Raw genomic sequence first — 20,561 nt, forward strand, 5'->3', positions numbered from 1 at the left:
AGATGAAGAAGCTTGCACAGGATAGAGTAGCATGGAGAGCTGCATCAAACCAGTCTCAGGACTGAAGACAACAACAACAACAACAACAACAAATTGTTTGTAGAATGAGTCATGTGGTAAGAATATATTACTGTTACAAGTAAATGAGATGAAAAGTGAGAGGAGGTAAGATGCCGATAGACCTCTTACAGAATGAAAACAATAAATAAATGGGTGTGAACTATGTTACAACAAAGGGATTCAGAAGTCAAAACTTCCAAAACAAAATGCAAGTGTCATAACATGCAATACCTGTGTAGAACAAATAGAAGATACACAAGTATCAGAATCCTTTACTTACACCTCGCAATAGCAAACTTATGTTACATAATGAGACAAACATACTGGGTGATCAAAAAGTCAGTATAAATTTGAAAACTGAATGTCAATTTTTACCTCTCTATTTACATTATTCCGTGGTTTATTAAGGTTTTAAATTTATACTGACTTTTTGACCACCCTGTATATCTGAATGCAGCGAACAGACACGTCAATGACGGGATGAACAGTTCATAACTTTGTGAAAAAAATATAGGGCACAAGGGAGAATTGAACCCAGACCACCGCCTTCACAATTCAATTATTTTTCACATAACCACGAAGTCACTGCTATTCAAATGCACTCATTATTGTCTATCTTGAACTTGGACTGTTCACTGTTTCTATTTTGCCTTTTTTTTTTGCAGTTCAGTACACCTCCTTCCTGTTTTCATGCTTTATCTGTTTCAGTTTTTGACATACTGTTCACTAGGTCATCTTAACACTAAATCTGAGGAGGGTGCCATGAAGAGTTAGTTTTATCCTGGCCTTGAATGTATTAACTACCTACTTTGACAAGGCTACCAAAAATCATGCCCTGAAATGAGTCCATTCTGTCTGACATTTTGGCCATCACAGCTACAAATGCTTTTTGTCGTCCTCCCAATCTCCACAATAAACTTATCAGACACTATGATGTGAGTACCTAATCACTAAGAAAATAGCGGTAATGAAGAAGCTGATAAGTTGGTCTGGGGAAGGGTGATGACTCCATGTCTTGGACTAGAACCAGTCCCAACTATCACTAAGGCAGTCATAAAATCTGAACTACTTGTTTGAAGGAGGAGGCTGCATGTAAAACATTGCACTAAAACCCAAAAGCAAAACAGTGTAAGCTAATGAAACCAAAACTATGTTTAAAATGAAGTTCTGTAATCCTAGGCTTTAACGGGAGGCAGATTACACTCGAGTAATGATAAGTATAATGACTGGCCATGGGAAATTTAACAAATACCAGTACACAATGGGAATAGAGATAGGAGGCTCTAAGTGCAGACTATGTGGTATGGGGGATGAAACTGTAATCCATTTAATCTTCCAATGCAAAGCACTGGTGGCTGAAAGAGACAAAATATTTGAAACATTAATTCCTGAAGAAACTGTGCTAATGGAGACCTAGTAAAGAGACTCCTACAACTCTCTAAGGATACTCGTTATGTTTATTAGAATGACAGGGAGATATACTGTACAATGAACACAGTTTCTGTGTGGGTAACAGGGAGGTAAGACTATAATTATTTTGTCTCCCTGGTTAAATCAAATCAAATCCACCTTCATGGCAGTTATGATACTGAACTTACAACTGTTTATAACTGAACAAAAGAAAATCTATGAACGAATAACAAAGATGGATTGCTACTCAACATATAGAGGAGGTACTGAGTGGCAGACAGATACATGGAAAAAAAAGACTGCTGGATATTATAGTTATTGAGTCAGGCCTTAGTGCCCAGAGATGACGAAGGCAATGACCGTGTGTGTGTGTGTGTGTGTGTGTGTGTGTGTGTGTGTGTGTGTGTGTTTTGGTTTGTCTACTAATGTGAAGAACACAGTCCAATATCTAATAATATCTATCTAGCAATTTTTTTTAAAAATGTGGCTGTCTGCCAACCAACACCTCCTATGTTTTTGTTGTTGTTGTTGTTGTGATCTTCAGTCCTGAGACTGGTTTGATGCAGCTCTCCATGCTACTCTATCCTGTGCAAGCTTCTTCATCTCCCAGTACTTACTGCAACATGAATCTGCTTAGTGTATTCATCTCTTGGCCTCCCTCTACGATTTTTAGCCTCCACACTGCCCTCCAATGCAAAATTTGTGATCCCTTGTTGCCACAGAACATGTCCTACCAACCGGTCCCTTCTTCTTGTCAAGTTGTGCCATAAACTCCTCTTCTCCCCAATTCTATTCAATACCTCATTAGTTATGTGATCTACCCATCTAATCTTCAGCATTCTTCTGTAGCACCACATTTCAAAAGCTTCTATTCTCTTCTTGTCCAAACTATTTATCGTCCACGTTTCACTTCCATACATGGCTACTCTCCATACAAACACTTTCAGAAACGACTTCCTGACGCTTAAATCTATACTCGATGTTAACAAATTTCTCTTCTTCAGAAACACTTTCCTTGCCTTTGCCAGTCTACATTTTATATCCTCTCTACTTCAACCATCATCAGTTATTTTGCTCCCCAAATAGCAAAACTCCTTCACTACTTTAAGTCTCTCATTTCCTAATCTAATTCCCTCAGCATCACCCGACTTAATTCGACTACATTCCATTAGCCTCGTTTTGCTTCTGTTGATGTTTATCTTATATCCTCCTTTCAACACACTGTCCATTCCATTCAACTGCTCTTCCAAGTCATTTGCTGTCTCTGACAGAATTACAATGTCATCGGCGAACCTCAACATTTTTATTTCTTCTCCATGGACTTTCATACCTACACTGAATTTTTCTTTTGTTTCCTTTACTGCTTGCTCAATATACAGATTGAATAACATCAGGGAGAGGCTACAACACTGTCTCACTCCCTTCCCAACCACTGCTTCCCTTTCATGTCCCTCGACTCTTATAACTGCCATCTGGTTTCTGTACAAATTGTAAATAGCCTTTCGCTCCCTGTATTTTACGACTGCCACCTTTAGAATTTGAAAGAGGGTATTCCAGTCAACATTGTCAATAGCTTTCTCTTAAGTCTACAAGTGCTAGAAACGTAGGTTTGCCTTTCCTTAATCTTTTTCCTATAACAGTTTATAATTACACAGAGATGGCCATTAGCTAATGGATCTTTACAACAGTTTCTTTGATCATAAGCATAATGATAGAGGAATAATGCTTAGAATATAGAGCAAAGTGTGTCACCTTTTCTCTTCCCTTTTCTTCTTAATCAACTGTTTTTCTTCTTCAGTCTTTTCAACAAGTTCATGGAAGAGTACTTCCCCTGTCAGCAAACCCTCTTCAATCTTGATTAACTGAAATTTAAGGAAACAGGGTGTTTCTCATTAACCAAATTATAATGTGTGCATATGTATTCTATTCAAAATAACAGAGAATCTAATCTATTTCTAACTATAAATACTGTAAGTAGACTACCCTCAAGCAAAGGGCAACCAATATGGCAAAATGATCCAGTCAACAATTTATACTGTTACCTTTTAATTTTATCTTTTGTATGAAGTTTTTTAATGGACCACAAATTTAAATGTTACATTGAAGGCTATAGTAAATCTTTCACACAAAGGCACTGCCAGGTTTTTACAATATTTTCACTATGAAAATTACTTTCGTTTTCAGGATGAATATTCAATGGATGCATGACTTTGCCCTTTCTCTCTGACATTACACAAAATACGATTATTTTATAGGATAAAAATATGTTTATTTCCAACATTAAAGATTTTATTCACAGTTAAAAAATGGAAAATCCAGGATGGAATGTAACAATATTATGAAAAGGAAAGTTGCTATTCACCATATAGCAGAGATGCTGAGTCGGAGATAGGTACAACAAAAAAACTGTCACAAATAAAGCTTTTGGCCATTAAGACCTTCGTTCACAATAGGTGTATAGGTGCACACACACACACACACACACACACACACCCACACACATGATCATGTAAATAAAATAGAAAGAAACTTCCACATGGGAAAAATATATTAAAAACAAAGATTCCAAGACTTACCAAGCGGGAAAACGCCAGCAGACAGGCACAAGAACAAAACACACAAACACACACACAGAATTACTAGCTTTCGCAACCAATGGTTGCTTCTTCAGGAAGGAGAGGGAAAGACGAAAGGATGTGGGTTTTAAGGGAGAGGGTAAGGAGTCATTCCAATCCCGGGAGCGTGTTATTTTGTTGTGCCTGTCTGTCGGCACTTTCCCGCTTGGTGGGTCTTGGAATCTTTGTTTTTAATATATTTTTCCCATGTGGAAGTTTCTTTATATATGACTGCAGTCTCAGGCAACTGAAACCACAGTCATTTGATTAAACTCTCTTTGTGAAATAATGAACAACTAGGAAATGGAAATACTGCTTATTTCTCCAAGATGTCATTCCTAATGATGGAAGTATGCAGTTTCTGCCACATGAGTTTGGGAACATCTCAGGCTACCTACACATGTCTACCATGTCTACATGCTTGATTAAAACTTTGTCACTAATGTGACAATACTATTTTGCGTAGTTCTTGCTTGTGCTCGTGCTGTTTTCTCTCTCTCTCTCTCTCTCTCTCTCTCTCTCTCTCTCTCTCTCTCTCTCTCTCTCTCTTTTCCCAAAGAGTTGTATTATATAACTGTCCAAAATATACAAACCAAAAAGTTCAGAGTACAGTATTTTTGCAAGAACTTTGACTTCAGTTTATTTTACACACACATAGTCAATCCTAAACTAAAAAAATATTTGACAACTATACACTATAAATAGATTCACGAATCATGTCAGCTGAGTTTCCCCTTGTGAGTTATTTAGTGTTTTTATTCAATTTGTTGTGTGTTGTCACAGCTGATGGTGGTGGTAAGCGATAAATTTTACATAAGCAAGCAAGATGCATACTTTACAGGATATACACTCCTTTCAGGCACAAAGCAGACATTTGCGCATACCACAACTGTTTCTTGCAACTGACAACAGTACAATCCCCAGCTGTGGCTCTACCAGCAAGAACTGCCATCATTCGTGAATCGGACTATAGTTAATGCATGAAACTGGAGGCATAAATACAAACCTGCAAAGTTAATCTTGGGCCCATTTCCACAAGCCTTATTGCAGACTGCCCAGAAGTTATGTTTCCTCTAGAGGCTATCTTTTGTGGTAGTGTCACATGACTTGAGGGATCGTCTTCTGCCTCACTTTCTGACAACTGGTCGGGGCTAACAAGTAAAAAGTCATATTTGTACCACACTGTAAATTGAAATCATTTTTATATGAAACGAACATGAATTGCATGGATCATGCTGAAAGCTTTTACCTGAATCAACTGCAAAGAATTTATGTAGTAATTAAGCATTTCTTTCAGAATATTACCTATGAATCCTTTGTCCTTTATCGTCAAAAAATGTCATTATAAAAATAGAAACGTTTTTGGTTGGCTGTTTTGGGGGAGAAGGCAAACAGTGACTTCAAGAGTCCCAACAGTCTAGGGAGGAATGGGAAAGGAAGTCAGCCATGCCCATTCAAAGGAACCATCCTGACATTTGCCTGAACTGATTTAGGGAAATCACGGAAAACCTTAATCTGGTTGGTCAGATGCAGGTTTGATCTGTCGTCCTCTCAAATGCGAGTCCAGAGAGCTAACCACTGTGCCACCTTGATCGATGAAACATTTTTCTGGTGACTGCAAAATATTATTTATTTGATGAAGATTTGGCTTTCAGCTTTTGTAATTTTACATGCATGTAAGTGTGCTCAGAGCTGTAGACATTACTGAAAGCAATCAGTCTGATACTCTATAGTTCTGTCTGAAAAGCAGGTTCTAATAATAGAATCTGTGGGTGCTGGAAGCATGCAGGATTACAGTACTGATAGCTATTGTTTTTCTCTAAATGTGTTACTTTGTAATAATGTCTACATTAAAGTACAAGAAATTTAGAAATGCCTCCCCAGCTCCACTGCAAAATGAATTTTAATGTTTTGGGAGTTCACATGTTGCACATGTTGCAGGGAAGTATTTAACAGGCTAGTGGTACCAGTCCACATACACAGCAAATCTGCATAGATGATCCAGTATTTAATTTTGCAACTCCATGGCTCTTTCAGTATGAATATTTTTCTTTCAGTATGAATATTTTTTTCAAAATTGTTCATGAAAAATTCAGATAGGATAGAACTAAAGAGGAAAACTCATGTCTAGGCCATGAAACTGTGTATAATAAATCTTCTAAAACTGGATAATTATGTATTACAAATGCTTGAGAAGCAATGCCTATGTCATGTATTTCTACAGGATTTACAACAATAACGGAAATTCCTGGATGGAGCAATACGTAAAATAAAGAAAACGCAACCACTCACTTACAGCAGATCAATGTGGAGCATAGAAACATATAACAACAGCATTAAAGCACAAGCTCTTTTTCTAGCAGAAGTACACACATTGACACACACAACCACACAGATAGCCAAACATTAACTTCTGTGGCCATGCCTTTCCCTTTTTCTATAGGATTTACTTTACGTTTGAGCAAAAGTTCTGTTAATATGTTAATACATTTATCAGTGGGAACGTTTGTAAACAAGCAATTAAACAGCATATGATACTTTTTTGGAACTGGGTGTGACCAGTATATATTATCAATAAGTATCGATATTATGAGAAGGAAAGTTGCTACTCACCATATAGAGGAGATGCTGAGTCGCAGCATGGTTTCAGTTGCCTGAGACTGCAGTCATGTGTGTGAGTTGTGGTTGCATGAGTACGTGTGCATATGTGTGACTGTTGTGGACAAAGGCCTTAATGGCTGAAAGCTACAATTGTGAGTCTTTCTGTTGTGCCTATCTGCAACTCAGCATCTCCGCTACATGGTGAGCAGCAGCTTTCCTTCTCATAATACTGTTATACTCCATCGTGGATTTCCCATTAGCAATAAGTATTAATTTTCTGATACAAAGCTTAAGTTTTAGATTTTGTTCTCATTTTTATGATGTAATCTAGTTCTCTCACTAGTAAACAACAAAGAGCAGAGAAGGATGACTAACAGACGTAGTGGAATGCCATATTTACAGAAATTAGGTAAGTCATATTATTTGGGAGCCACAAGACTCATACAAGCATACAGTTGTTAGTTCCTGGTATAATACTTTTACATGATTTGATAGTGATTTTTACACAATCTCTGACTGTTGCAGCCAGATCTTTATGTAGGGGGAAATCACAGACAATGGATAGGTCACATCTCTCTCAGGTGATTCTGATTGTTGATCGTTATAACTTACCTGTAATTGTATGTCTTAACAGCTGATATGTGTTGACTGTTACTGGTAAGGGACTTGTGCCAGCACAAATCACATAAACTACTGATATTATTGCAAGGTACAGCCTTCCACAGAGAGTGTAATTGTTTTGTTTTGGAATTCCAATATTAGATGGGTGATGAGGCCAGGAAGTATTTAATTACCTCAAATACATTTCCCAAGGGATCTGGTACGGGATGGAGGTAGTTGGTACAGCCAGCTTCAAGTCTGGACTCAAGTTGTCATCAACCGTTTCTCATCTGGATTTACAGGCTATCCTGGCTTCCTTTTACTGATTTAATAAAGCAATAACAGCTACCCTTGCTCACCTGCAGTACACTATTTGAAGTCATGAGGAAGTTTCTATGAGAATATGAGCTGGAGATTCCTTGACTTGCTTTATCGGATGGAGAGTTGAATGGTTCCCTCAAATATCTGATACATGCACTATGGGCAGGAAGCACCAAATCGGGTAGCAAAGTAGGTGAGGCACTGTACGCATGCATCTGTTGGCCCTAGTAGTACACCACAAAATTTCTCATTTAATGTACTCAATTTCCATACAAGATGAGTTGCTTCTTTGCTAGTATCTCTTCTTGAGCAGCTCTGGAAGCTTTGCAAAAGTTTTTCAGCGTTAAAGATTTTGCATGACTTCATCGGATTACAAGAAATTCAGAACAGAAAGAACTGTCGAGCAGGGAGATTTTATGTTACCACAGTTATTTTCAGCAGTCCTACAGAAAGTTGTCACATACTTAAATGGGAAAAAGGAAGAACGAATGTTTGTTAATGGATCATATCTAACCCACTTTTATTTTGCTGGTGACATTATCTACCTTTAGAAAAGATGAACTTCAATAATGAATTAAATGTCTAAAAGTAGGGTTGAAACTCAATTACTAAAAGACATATCCAAAATAAAATCATAAAAATGAGCAATTAAGCCACAGAAACAGAAGAAATATTAGTGCATAATATCATGTCAACAAAATGGTCGTTTGAGACAGAGCACAAGCTCAGATTGAGGACGGATGGTGAATGAAACCCACCATACCTTTTTAAAGGAATCATGTCTTGGTGTAGGATTTTATATTTAGGGCACTTTAAGACAATGACCAGATGAGCAGGAAAAGAAACAAACAGAACTTTTTTAGATCAAGCTTAAAATGTATCCAAAAAGGAAAGTTTACAATCACTAAGAATTTCAAAAGCCATCCAAAAACTGAAGTTGCTCAGCAAGTAATGGAGAGATGCATGTTGGAAATTACAAGGAGACACATATAACAAACAAATAGATTAGAGAACAGACTGAAAAGGATGCTGTAATTAAAAACAATGAAAAATAATTGGAAGTGGATGGGACAAGCAACCAGGTCAACGAACGCAAGATAGATGAAGGAAGGCCTTCATTGGATTCTAAGGGATAAGAAAACTGGCTAGGCGACATTATGAAACACTGAGGAGCTACATGGCAGAAGGCTGTAAAGCCTTTATCCAGCAGTGGATGTTAAATGGATGATCAACATCTCATATGCTGGGCATAATAAATAACCATTTTGGAGGTGGAACAGTGTTGGAATGTGAATGGAGCCTGTTTCTTCAAATTATCAGGTCCTGGAGATGATTACTGTCATTTGTAGAAAACATTGAACTGTCTGGTGATGAAAGGTATAACATAAAACACACATAATACACTGTGCCTACACTGTAATTCAAAGTAACACACTACAATTCATTGCATAACTTTATTCTAATTTGGTTAAAATCTGTATTTCCTTCCTTCACAAAATCTGGAATACGCTTAGGTAGCTGCGTATTTGCATTGGTTATGGCAGAAGCAGGTGCTATGATGATACTAAGCACTATTTATGACATTTCCCTCCTCATTATGTGTTTTACTTGTAGAACTTTGTCTCAACAAAGTTTTGGTGTATTCATGATTTTATGAGTTGAAACGTCACTTTTGTTTCTTTCTTCAAAGTGGATGGTAAGCAATAGGTTGCCTATTACAAGGTGTAAGAGACATTATGAACAGTGTGTAATTCCAACCCTTTTAAATGTGTAGATTTAATCTAAAAAAGAAAAAAAAAACATACTACATTTTTTTATCCCCAACCATCAATATGAGTTTCACAAATCTCAATTCTAAAGACCGCACGAAGTGTGGTGAACATTATTTACCACAATAACAAAGACAATCATGTGCCAAATTATTGTCAGTTTATCATCACTGCCATTGCTTTAGTTAAGAATTTTTGTTTTATTTCTCTCTTTCTGTGGTTTATTTAACAGCAAAGGGTAATTTTTAACAGAATGGTTCATATAAAGACATTACTCACTTTGTTAGAAATTCAGATACATCACTATATCTGGCTAGATTTGGAACTTTACTCTGCACTAACTTCTTGACACTTCGAGACAGGCCAACAGGCACAACTTTTATTGCATAATGTCTGAAATCAATTAATTTTGATGTAGAGTTGTAGTTCAACATTACACATCGTCTTATGTTGTTAAGGTTCACCTGCAAGTATACAATAAATTAGGTGAAGATAAATAAACAAACAGCTTCAACATTTATTTACTGTATGCAACATTTTAAAAAAAAATTCCCTTTCCAAAAAAAAGTTATTTTTCTGCACACAAAAAGAGAAAATGTGACAAAGAAATGTGGAAGCAGAGAAATATTACACAAAATGGCATGATCAAGAACATGATGATATATCTTTATGCAGTGGACAGGAACACAAGCTCCTAAAAATGATGCAAATGCCCTGGAACATGTTCTGCAACAGAATTACAGGAACAAGACCGCCAGAGAAATCTGAATATCTCCTTCAAGCATTCTCATAAGATTTGCTCTCCAACATGCGAACTGTTTCCCTATGTACATTACAGAACATGGACATTTAACATGATTTTTGCATTCAAAATTTGCCTTGCTAATGCCTAACCCCTTCACCCACCATGAACAATGGACCTTACCGTCGGTGGGGAGGCTTGCGTGCCTTAGCAATGAAAACAGGTATACTGTAGGTGCAACCACAGTGGAGTGGTACCTGTTGAGAGGCCAAATGTGTTGTTACTGAAGAGGGGCAGCAGCCTTTTCAGTAGTTGCAGGAGCAACAGTCTGGCTAATTGACTGACCTGGTCTCATAACATCAACCAAAATGGCCTTCCTGTGCTGGTACTGAGGACTGCGGAAAGCAAGGGGAAACTACAGTCATAATTTTTTCCGAGGGCATGCAGCTCTACTGTATGTTAAATGATAATGGCATCCTTTTGGGTAAATTATTCTGGAGGTAAAATATTCCCCCGCTCGGATCTCCGTGTGGGGACAACTCAGGAGGACGTCATTTTAAGGAGAAACAAAACTGGCTTTCTCTGGATCAGAGTGTAGAATGTCAGATCCCTTAATTGGGAAGGTACGTTAGAAAATTTAAAATGGGAAATGAATAGGTTAAAGTTAGATATGGTGGGAATTAGTGAAGCTCCATGGCAGGAAGAGCAGGGCTTCTGGTCAGGCGAGTACAGGGTTATAAATACAAAATCAAATAGGGAAATTGCTGGAGTAGGTTTAATAATGAATAAAAAGATAGGAATGTGGATAACCTCCTATGCACAGCATAATAAACACATTATTGTAGCGAAGGTAGATATGAAGCTCAAATCTACCACAGTAGTATAAGTTTATATGCCAACTATCTCTGCAGATGAGGAGGAGATTGAGGAACTGTATGATGAGATAAAGGAAATTATCCAGATAGTTAAGGGAAACGAAAATTTAATTGTTATGGGAGAATGGAATTCTATAGTAGGAAAAGGAAGAGAAGGAAAAGTAGCAGGTGAATATGGACTGGGGGAAAGGTATGAAAGAGGAAGCCATCTGGTAGAGTTTTGCAAACAGCATAATTTAATCATAGTTAACACTTTGTTTAAGAATCATAAAAGAAGGTTATATACATGGAAAAGACCTGGAGACACCAGAAGGTTTCAGATTGATTATATAATGTTAAGACAGATTTTAGAACCAGGTTTTAAATTGTAAGACATTTCCAGGGGCAGATGTGGACTCTGACCACAATTTAATGGTTATGAACTGCAGGTTAAAACTGAAGAAACTGCAAAAATATATGAATTTAAGGAGATGGGACCTAGATGAACTGAAAGGACCAGATCTACATCTACATTTATACTCTGCAAGCCACCCAACGGTGTGTGGCGGAGGGTACTTTATGTGCCACTGTCACTACCTCCCTTTCCTGCTCCAGTCGCGTATGGTTCACGGGAAGAATGACTGCCGGAAAGCCTCCGTGCGTCCTCGAATCTCTCTAATTTTACATTTGTGATCTCCTCAGAAGGTGTAAGTAGGGGGAAGCAATATATTCGATACCTCATCCAGAAACGCACCCTCTTTGAAACCTGGACAGCAAGCTACACCACAATGCACAGCGCCTCTCTTGCAGAGTCTGCCGCTTGAGTTTGCTAAACATCTCCGTAACGCTATCACACTTACCAAATAACCCTGTGATGAAACGCGTTGCTCTTCTTTGGATCTTCTCTATCTCCTCTGTCAACCCGATCTGGTACGGATCCCACACTGATGAGCAATACTCAAGTATATGTCAAACAAGTGTTTTGTAAGCCACCACCATTGTTGATGGGCTACATTTTCTAAGCACTCTCCCAATGAATCTCAACCTGTTACCCGCCTTACCAACAATTACATTTTATAAAATCATTCCACTTCAAATCATTCCGCACGCATACTCCCAGATATTTTACAGAAGTAACTGCTACCAGTGTTTGTTCCGCTGTCATATAATCATACAATAAAGGATCCTTCTTTCTATGTATTTGCTATACATTACATTTGTCTACGTTAAGGGTAAGTTGCCACTCCCTGCACCAAGTGCCTATCCGCTGCAGATATTCCTGCAATTTGCTACAATTTTCTAATACTGTAGCTTCTTTGTATACTACAGCATCATCCACGAAAAGCCACATGGAACTTCCGACACTATCTACTATATATATATATATATATATATATATATATATATATATATATATATAGAGAGAGAGAGAGAGAGAGAGAGTGAAAGGCAATGGTCCCATAACACTCCCCTGTGGCACGCCAGAGGTTACACATGCTGTGTTGTTTGCTAAAAACTCTTCAATCCAGCCACACAGCTGGTCTGATATTTCGTAGGCTCTTACTCTGTTTATCAGGTGACAGTGTGGAACTGTATCGAACACCTTCCGGAAGTCAAGGAAAATAGCATCTACCTGGGAGCCTGTATCTAATATTTTCTGAGTCTCATGAACAAATAAAGCAAGTTGGGTATCACACTATCGCTGTTTCTGGTATCCATGTTAATTCCTACAGAGTATATTCTGGTTTTGCGGAAATAACACGATACGCGAGCAAAAAACATGTTCTAAAATTCTACAACAGATCGACGTCAGAGATATAGGTCTATAGTTTTGCGCATCCACTCGACGACCCTTCTTGAAGACTGAGACTACCTGTGCTCTTTTCGAATCATTTAGAACCTTCCGTTCCTCTAGAGATTCGCGGTACATGGCTGTTAGATGGGGGCAAGTTCTTTCGCGTACTCTATGTAGAATCGAATTGGTATCCCGTCAGGTTCAGTGGACTTTCCTCTGTTGAGTGATTCCAGTTGCTTTTCTATTCCTTGGACACTTATTTAAACGTCAGCCATTTTTTCGTTTGTGCAAGGACTCTGTGAAACAGCTTTGGAAAAAGGTGTTTAGTATTTCAGCTTTTCGCGTGTCTCCTCTGTTTCAATGCCATTATTGTTCCAGAGTGTCTGGATTTGCTGTTTCGATCCACTTACTGATTTAACATAAGACCAGAACTTCCTAGGGTTTTCTGTCAGTCGGTAGTAGAGTTTTACTTTCGAGTTCACTGAACGCTTCACGCATAGCCCTCCTTACGCTAACTTTGACACTGTTTAGCTTCAGTTTATCTGAGAGGTTTTGGCTGCATTTAAACTTGCAGTGAGCTCTCTTTGCTTTCGCAGTAGTTTCCTAACTTTGTTGTTGAACCACGGTGGGTTTTTCCCCGTCCCTCACAGTTTTGCTCGGCACATACCTGTCTAAAACCCATTTTACGATTGCCTTGAACTTTTTCCATAAACACTCAACACTGTCAGTGTCAGAACAGAAATTTTTGTTTTAATCTGTTAAGTAGTCTGAAATCTGCCTTCTATTACTCTTGCTAAACAGATAAACCTTACTCCCTTTTTTTATATTCCTATTTACTTCCATATTCAGGGATGCTGCAATGGCCTTATGATCACTGATTCCCTGTTCTGCGCTTACAGAGTCGAAAAGTTCGGGTCTGTTTGTTATCAAATAGGTTCAAGATGTTATCTCCACGAGTTGGTTCTCTGTTTAATTGCACGAGGTAATTTTCGGATAGTGCACTCAGTATAATGTCACTCGATGCTCTGTACCTACCACCTGTCCTAAACATCTGAGTGTCCCAGTCTATATCTGGTAAATTGAAATCTCCACCTAAGACTATAAAATGCTGAGAAAATTTATGTGAAATGTATTCCAGATTTTCTCTCAGTTGTTCTGCCACTAATGCTGCTGAGTTGGGAGGTCAGTAAAAGGAGCCAACTATTAACCTAGCTCGGTTGTTGAGTGTAACCTCCACCCATAATAATTCACAGGAACTATCCTTTTCTACTTCACTACAGGATAAACTACTACTAACAGCAACAAACACGCCACTACCAGTTGCATGCAATCTATATTGAGTTTAATTGATGAAAGGAGAAAATATAAAACAGCAATAAATGAAGCAGACGAAAGGGAATAAAAACATCTGAAAAATGAGACTGACAGGTAGTGCAAAATAGCTAAGCAGGGATGGCTAGGGGACAAATCTAAGGTTGTAAAGGCATATATCATTAGGGAAATTAAAAAGATCTTTGGAGAAAAGGGAACCTTCTGTATGAATATCAAAAGCTCAGATGCAAAACCAGTCCTGAGCAAAGAAGGGAAAGCAGAAAGGTGTAAGGAGTATATAAAGGTTCTACACAAGGGAGATGTACTTTAGGGCAATATTTTGGAATTGGAAGAGAACATAGATGAAGATGAGAAGGAAGATATGATAGTGCGTGAAGAATTTGACAAAGCGCTGAAAGACTTAAGTCAAAACAAGGCCCTGGGAGTACACAACATTTTGTTAGAGCTCTTAATAGCCTTGGGAGAGCCAGCCATGACAAAACTCTCCCATCTGGTGATCAAGACATATGAGACAGGCAAAATACCCTCAGGCTTCAAGAACAACATAATAATTCCAACTCCAAACAAAGCAGGTGCTGACAGGTGTGAAAAATGTGGAACTATCAGGTTAATAAGTCATGGTCACAAAATACTGACACGAATCCTTTATAGAAAAATGGAATAACTGGTAGAAGCCAGTCTTAGGGAAGATCAGTTTGGATTCTGGAGAAATGCAGGAACACGCAAGGCAATACTGACCCTATGACTTCTCACAGTAGATGGATTAAGGAAAGGTAAACCTACGTTTATAGCATTTGGAAACTAAGAGAAAGCTTTTGACTATGTTGACTGAAACTCTCTCTTTCAAATTCTAAATGAGGCAGGGGTAAAATACTGGGAGCAAAAGGCTATTTGCCATTTGTACAGAAATCAAATGGCAGTTATAAGAGTCAAGGGGCACAAAAGGGAAGCAGTGGTTGAGAAGGGAGTGAGACTATTGTAGCCAATGTTATGCAATCTGTATACAGAGCAAGCAGTGAAGGAGTTGTTGTCGTTGTTGTTGTTGTGGTCTTCAGTCCTGAGACTGGTTTGATGCAGCTATCCATGCTGCTCTATCCTGTGCAAGCTTCTTCATCTCCCAGTACCTACTGCAACCTACATCTTTCTCAATGTGCTTAGTGTAGTCATGTCTTGGTCTCCCCCTACGATTTTTACCCTCCACTCTGCCCTCCAATACTAAATTGGTGATCCCTTGATGCCTCAGAACATGTCCTACCAACTGATCCCTTCTTCTAGTCAAGTTGTGCCACAAACTTCTCTTCTCCCCAATCCTATTCAGTACCTCCTCATTAGTTATGTGATCTACCCATCTAATCTTCAGCATTCTTCTGTAGCACCACATTTCGAAAGCTTCTATTCTCTTCTTGTCCAAACTATTTACTGTCCATGTTTCACTTCCATACATGGCTACACTCCATACAAATACTTTCAGAAATGACTTCCTGACACTTAAATCTATACTCGATGTTAACAAATTTCTCTTCTTCAGAAACGCTTTCCTTGCCATTGCCAGTCTACATTTTATATCCTCTCTACTTCAACCATCATCAGTTATTTTGCTCCCCAAATAGCAAAACTCCTTCACTACTTTAAGTCTCTCATTTCCTAATCTAATTCCCTCAGCATCACCCAACATAATTCGACTACATTCCATTATCTTTGTTTTGCTTTTGTTCATGTTCATCTTACATCCTCCTTTCATGACACTGTCCATTCCATTCAACTGCTCTTCCAAGTCCTTTGCTGTCTCTGACAGAATTACAATGTCATCGGCGAACCTCAACGTTTTTATTTCTTCTCCATGGGCTTTAATATCTGCTCCGAACTTTTCTTTTGTTTCCTTTACTGCTTGCTCAATATACAGATTGAATAACATTGGGGAGAGGCTACAACCCTGTCTCACTCCCTTCCCAACCACTGCTTCCCTTTCATGTCCCTCGACTCTTATTACTGCCATCTGGTTTCTGTACAAATTGTAAATAGCCTTACGCTCCCTGTATTTTACCCCTGGCACCTTTAGAATTTGAAAGAGAGTATTCCAGTCAACATTGTCAAAAGCTTTCTCTAAGTCTACAAATGCTAGAAACGTAGGTTTGCCTTTTCTTAATCTTTCTTCTAAGATAAGTCGTAAGGTTAGTATTGCCTCACGTGTTCCAACATTTCTGCGGAATCCAAATTGATCTTCCCCAAGGTCTGCTTCTACCAGTTTTTCCATTCGTCTGCAAAGAATTCGCATTAGTATTTTGCAGCTGTGACTTATTAAACTGATAGTTCGGTAATTTTCACATCTGTCAACACCTGCTTTCTTTGGGATTGGAATTATTATATTCTTCTTGAAGTCTGAGGGTATATCGCCTGTCTCATACATCTTGCTCACCAGATGGAAGAGTTTCGTCAGGACTGGCTCTCCCAAGGCCGTCATTAGTTCTAATGGAATGTTGTCTACTCCCGAGGCCTTGTTTCGACTCAGGTCTTTCAGTGCTCTGTCAAACTCTTCACGCAGTATTGTATCTCCAATTTCATCTTCATCTACATTCTCTTCCATTTCCATAATATTGTCCTCAAGTACATCGCCCTTGTATAGACCCTCTATATACACCTTCCACCTTTCTGCTTTTCCCTCTTTGCTTAGAACCGGGTTTCCATCTGAGCTCTTGATATTCATACAAGTGGCTCTCTTTTCTCCAAAGGTCTCTTTAATTTTCCTGTAGGCTGTATCTACCTTACCCCTAGTGAGATAAGCATCCACATCCTTACAATTGTCCTCTAGCCCTACCTGCTTAGCCATTGAGCACTTCCTGTCAATCTCATTTTTGAGACGTTTGTATTCCTTTTTGCCTGCTTTATTTACTGCATATTTATAGTTTCTTCTTTCATCAATTAAATTCAATAATTCTTCTGTTACCCAAGGATTTCTACTAGCCCTCGTCTTTTTACCTACTTGATCCTCTGCTGCCTTCACTACTTCATCCCTCAGAGTTACCCATTCATCTTCTACTGTATTTCTTTCCCCCATTCCTGTCAATTGTTCCCTTATGCTCTCCCTGAAACTCTGGACAACCTCTGGTTTAGTCAGTTTATCCAGGTCCCATCTCCTTAAATTCACACCTTTTTGCAATTTCTTCAGTTTTAATCTACAGTTCATAACCAATAGATTGTGGTCAGAGTCCACATCTGCCCCTGGAAATGTCTTACAATTTAAAACCTGGTTCCTAAATCTCTGTCTTGCCATTATATAATCTATCTGATACCTTTTAGTATCTCCAGGATTATTCCATGTATTCAACCTTCTTTCATGATTCTTGAACCAAGTGTTAGCTATGATTAAGTTATGGTCTGTGCAAAATTCTAACAGACGGCTTCCTCTTTCATTTCTTAGCCCCAATCCATATTCACCTACTATCTTTCCTTCTCTCCCTTTTCCTACTGTCGAATTCTAGTCACCCATGACTATTAAATATTCGTCTCCCTTCACTACCTGAATAATCTTTTATCTCATCATACATTTCTTCAATTTCTTCGTTATCTGCAGAGCTAGTTGGCATATAAACTTGTACTACTGTAGTAGGCATGGGCTTCGTGTCTATCTTGGACACTATAATACGTTCACTATGCTGTTTGTAGTAGCTTACCCGCATTCCTATTTTTTTGTTCATTATTAAACCTACTCCTGCATTACCCCTATTTGATTTTGTATTTATAACCCTGTATTCACCTTTCCAGAAGTCTTGTTCCTCCTGCCAACTAACTTCACTAATTCCCACTATATCTAGCTTTAACCTATCCATTTCCCTTTTTAAATTTTCTAACCTACCTGCTCGATTAAGGGATCTGACATTCCACGCGCCGATCCGTAGAACGCCAGATTTCTTTCTCCTGATAACGACGTCCTCTTGAGTAGTCCCTGCCCGGAGATCCGAATGGGGGACTATTTTACCTCCGGAATATTTTACCCAAGAGGACGCCATCGTCATTTAACCATACAGTAAAGCGGCATGCCCTCGGGAAAAAGTACGGCTGTAATTTCCCCTTGCTTTCAGCCGTTCGCAGTACCAGCACAGCAAGGCCGTTTTGGTTAGTGTTACAAGGCCAGATCAGTCAATCATCCAGACTGTTGCCCCTGCAACTACTGAAAAGGCTGCTGCCCCTCTTCAGGAACCACACGTTTGTCTCGCCTCTCAACAGATACCCCTCCGTTGTGGTTGCACCTACAGTACGGCTATCTGTATTGTTGAGGCACGTAAGCCTCCCCACCAATGGCAAGGTCCATGGTTCATGGGCAGTAAAGGAAACAAAAAAAACTTTGGAGTAGGTATTAAAAACCGTGGAGAATAAATAGAAACTCTGTGGTTATCCAATGACACTGTAACTCTGTCAGAGATAGCAAAGGACTCAGAAGAGCAGTTGACTGGAATGGACAGTGTCTTGAAAGGAAGATATAAGATGAACATCAACAAACACAAAATGTGGATAATGGAATGTAGGTGAATTAAATCAGGTGATGCTGAGGGAATTAGATTAGGATATGAGGCACTTAAAGTAGTAGATGAGTTTTGCTGCTTGGAAAGCAAAGTAACTGATGGTAGTCGAAGTAAGAGGATATAAATGAAGACTAGCAATGGCAAGAAAAACATTTCTGAAGAAGAGAAATTTGTTAACATTGAGTATTTGTACAGAATGTAGCAATGTAAGGAAGTGAAACATGGATGATGAACAGTTCAGACAAGAAGAGAATGGAAGCATTTGAAATGTAGAGTTACAGAAAAATGCTGAAGATTAGATGGGTAGGTCACATAACTAATGAGGAGATGCTGAACAGAATTTTGGACAAGAGAAATTTGTGGCACAATCTGACTAGAAGAAGGGTTTGGTTGGTAGGACACATTCTGAAGCATGAAGGGATCATCAATTTAGTATTGGAGGTATGTGTGGAGGGTAAAAATCATAGAGGAAAACCAAAAAATGACTGCATTACGCACATTCAGTAGGATGTAGGTTGCAGTAGTTATTCAGACATGACGAGACTAGCAGTGGATAAAGTAAGGATAAAGTAATCTGGAGAGCTGCATCAAACCAGTCTTTGGACTGGAGACAGCAACAACAAGAATGCCTAAATTTCTGGTATACTCTAGAATGAGTCTCTCATTCTGCAGAAGGGTGTGAACTGTTGTTTAGTTTTGTTTGTTTTTAGGACACAAAAATAACTAGGGTCAAATGTGCCAATAATAAAACTGTAGAACACGAAGACAAAGAGGAGTTAAAACGACTACATGTCAGTCCCAATCGACGGAAGAGATGAGAGCTAAAAAACAGGGATGTGTAGAAATTCTATAAAATACACCATAGAAAAATGGAGGTCCAGAACTAAACATTAGCTACAAAGGATAAAAAGTAAAACGTGGTTGCCAACCTGCATGTCGTTCGCTAAAACGGTCATTAAGTCATACGGCGATCATAATAAGGGACGTAAGTGGTTAAAAAAAAGGGCATTCCATCAGAAAATGATGGACAGTCGAACATTGAGCACAATTTGCACTAAGAGAGGGGGGGGGGGGGGGGGGGAGAGCACCACTTAAGAAATGGTGATGGCTAAAAAGACAGTGCCCAATAAGCGACCTAGTTAAAACGTTCTCCTTGTGGCGAGAGGGCCGAGAGGAGGTTGTCCAAGCCATTGGAAGAGGCTTAATTCCCTGGAGCTTCTTCTCATGAAGGCTGGACAAGTGGTGATGCCAAAGTGACACCAACCGCTGACAGACAGCAACACAGAGATCATCAGAGGGAATGTAAGAACCAGCGGGCTGAGATACAAGGACAGCAACCTTGGCTACAGCATCAGTGGCCTCGTTTCCAGTCAGATGGACATGACCATGAATCCACATAAACATCACAGTGGGTCCATCAAGAGTGAGCAAGTGACAGCATTCCTGGACCCATTGCACTAAGGGATGGACACTGTACAACACACAGAGGCTTTGAAAGGCACTGAGAGAGTTGGAGCTGATGATGCAATTGAAAAGCCTGTGTAACAGGATGTACTATGTGGCCTGATATAGGGCGAAGAGCTTTGATGTAAATACTGAGCAGTGTACGAGAAGCTGATACCAGAAAATGTCAGCGCCAATGACGAAGGCACACCCAACACCATGGACAGTTTGAGAGCCATCAGTGTACGCAAAGTTCCTTCGGAAGGTTATGAAACTAAAGGCAACAGAGCGAGGCTGGAGTAGTGTTCTTAGGAAGCGAATGAAGCTCAGGTGTATACGGGCCACCGCATGAAGCCAAGATGGTGAAGAGTTCACACCCAAGAGAGGGACGCTCCCCATACTGACAACCAAAGGAGTCATCAAGGGATGGGTGGCCACGCATGACAGACAAACAACAAGTATATCTCCTCAGGAGAAAGTCACGGCAATAAGACATCAG

General features: G+C 39.1%; 1 protein-coding gene across 1 annotated transcript in view; it reads right to left on the reverse strand.

The window, feature by feature from the left end:
• Positions 1 to 20,561, reverse strand: part of LOC126356228 (protein Peter pan) — an 85,496-nt gene that overhangs the window by 31,176 nt on the left and 33,759 nt on the right. Inside the window, exons 4-6 of the mRNA XM_050007049.1 lie at positions 9,656 to 9,840; positions 5,092 to 5,236; positions 3,223 to 3,332 (exon numbers count right to left, since the gene is read on the reverse strand). Coding sequence (XP_049863006.1) covers positions 3,223 to 3,332; positions 5,092 to 5,236; positions 9,656 to 9,840 — 440 coding nt within the window. The remainder of the gene's footprint in view (positions 1 to 3,222; positions 3,333 to 5,091; positions 5,237 to 9,655; positions 9,841 to 20,561) is intronic.

The sequence above is a fragment of the Schistocerca gregaria genome, chromosome 1, assembly GCF_023897955.1.
Source record: "Schistocerca gregaria isolate iqSchGreg1 chromosome 1, iqSchGreg1.2, whole genome shotgun sequence".
NCBI lineage: Eukaryota > Metazoa > Arthropoda > Insecta > Orthoptera > Acrididae > Schistocerca > Schistocerca gregaria.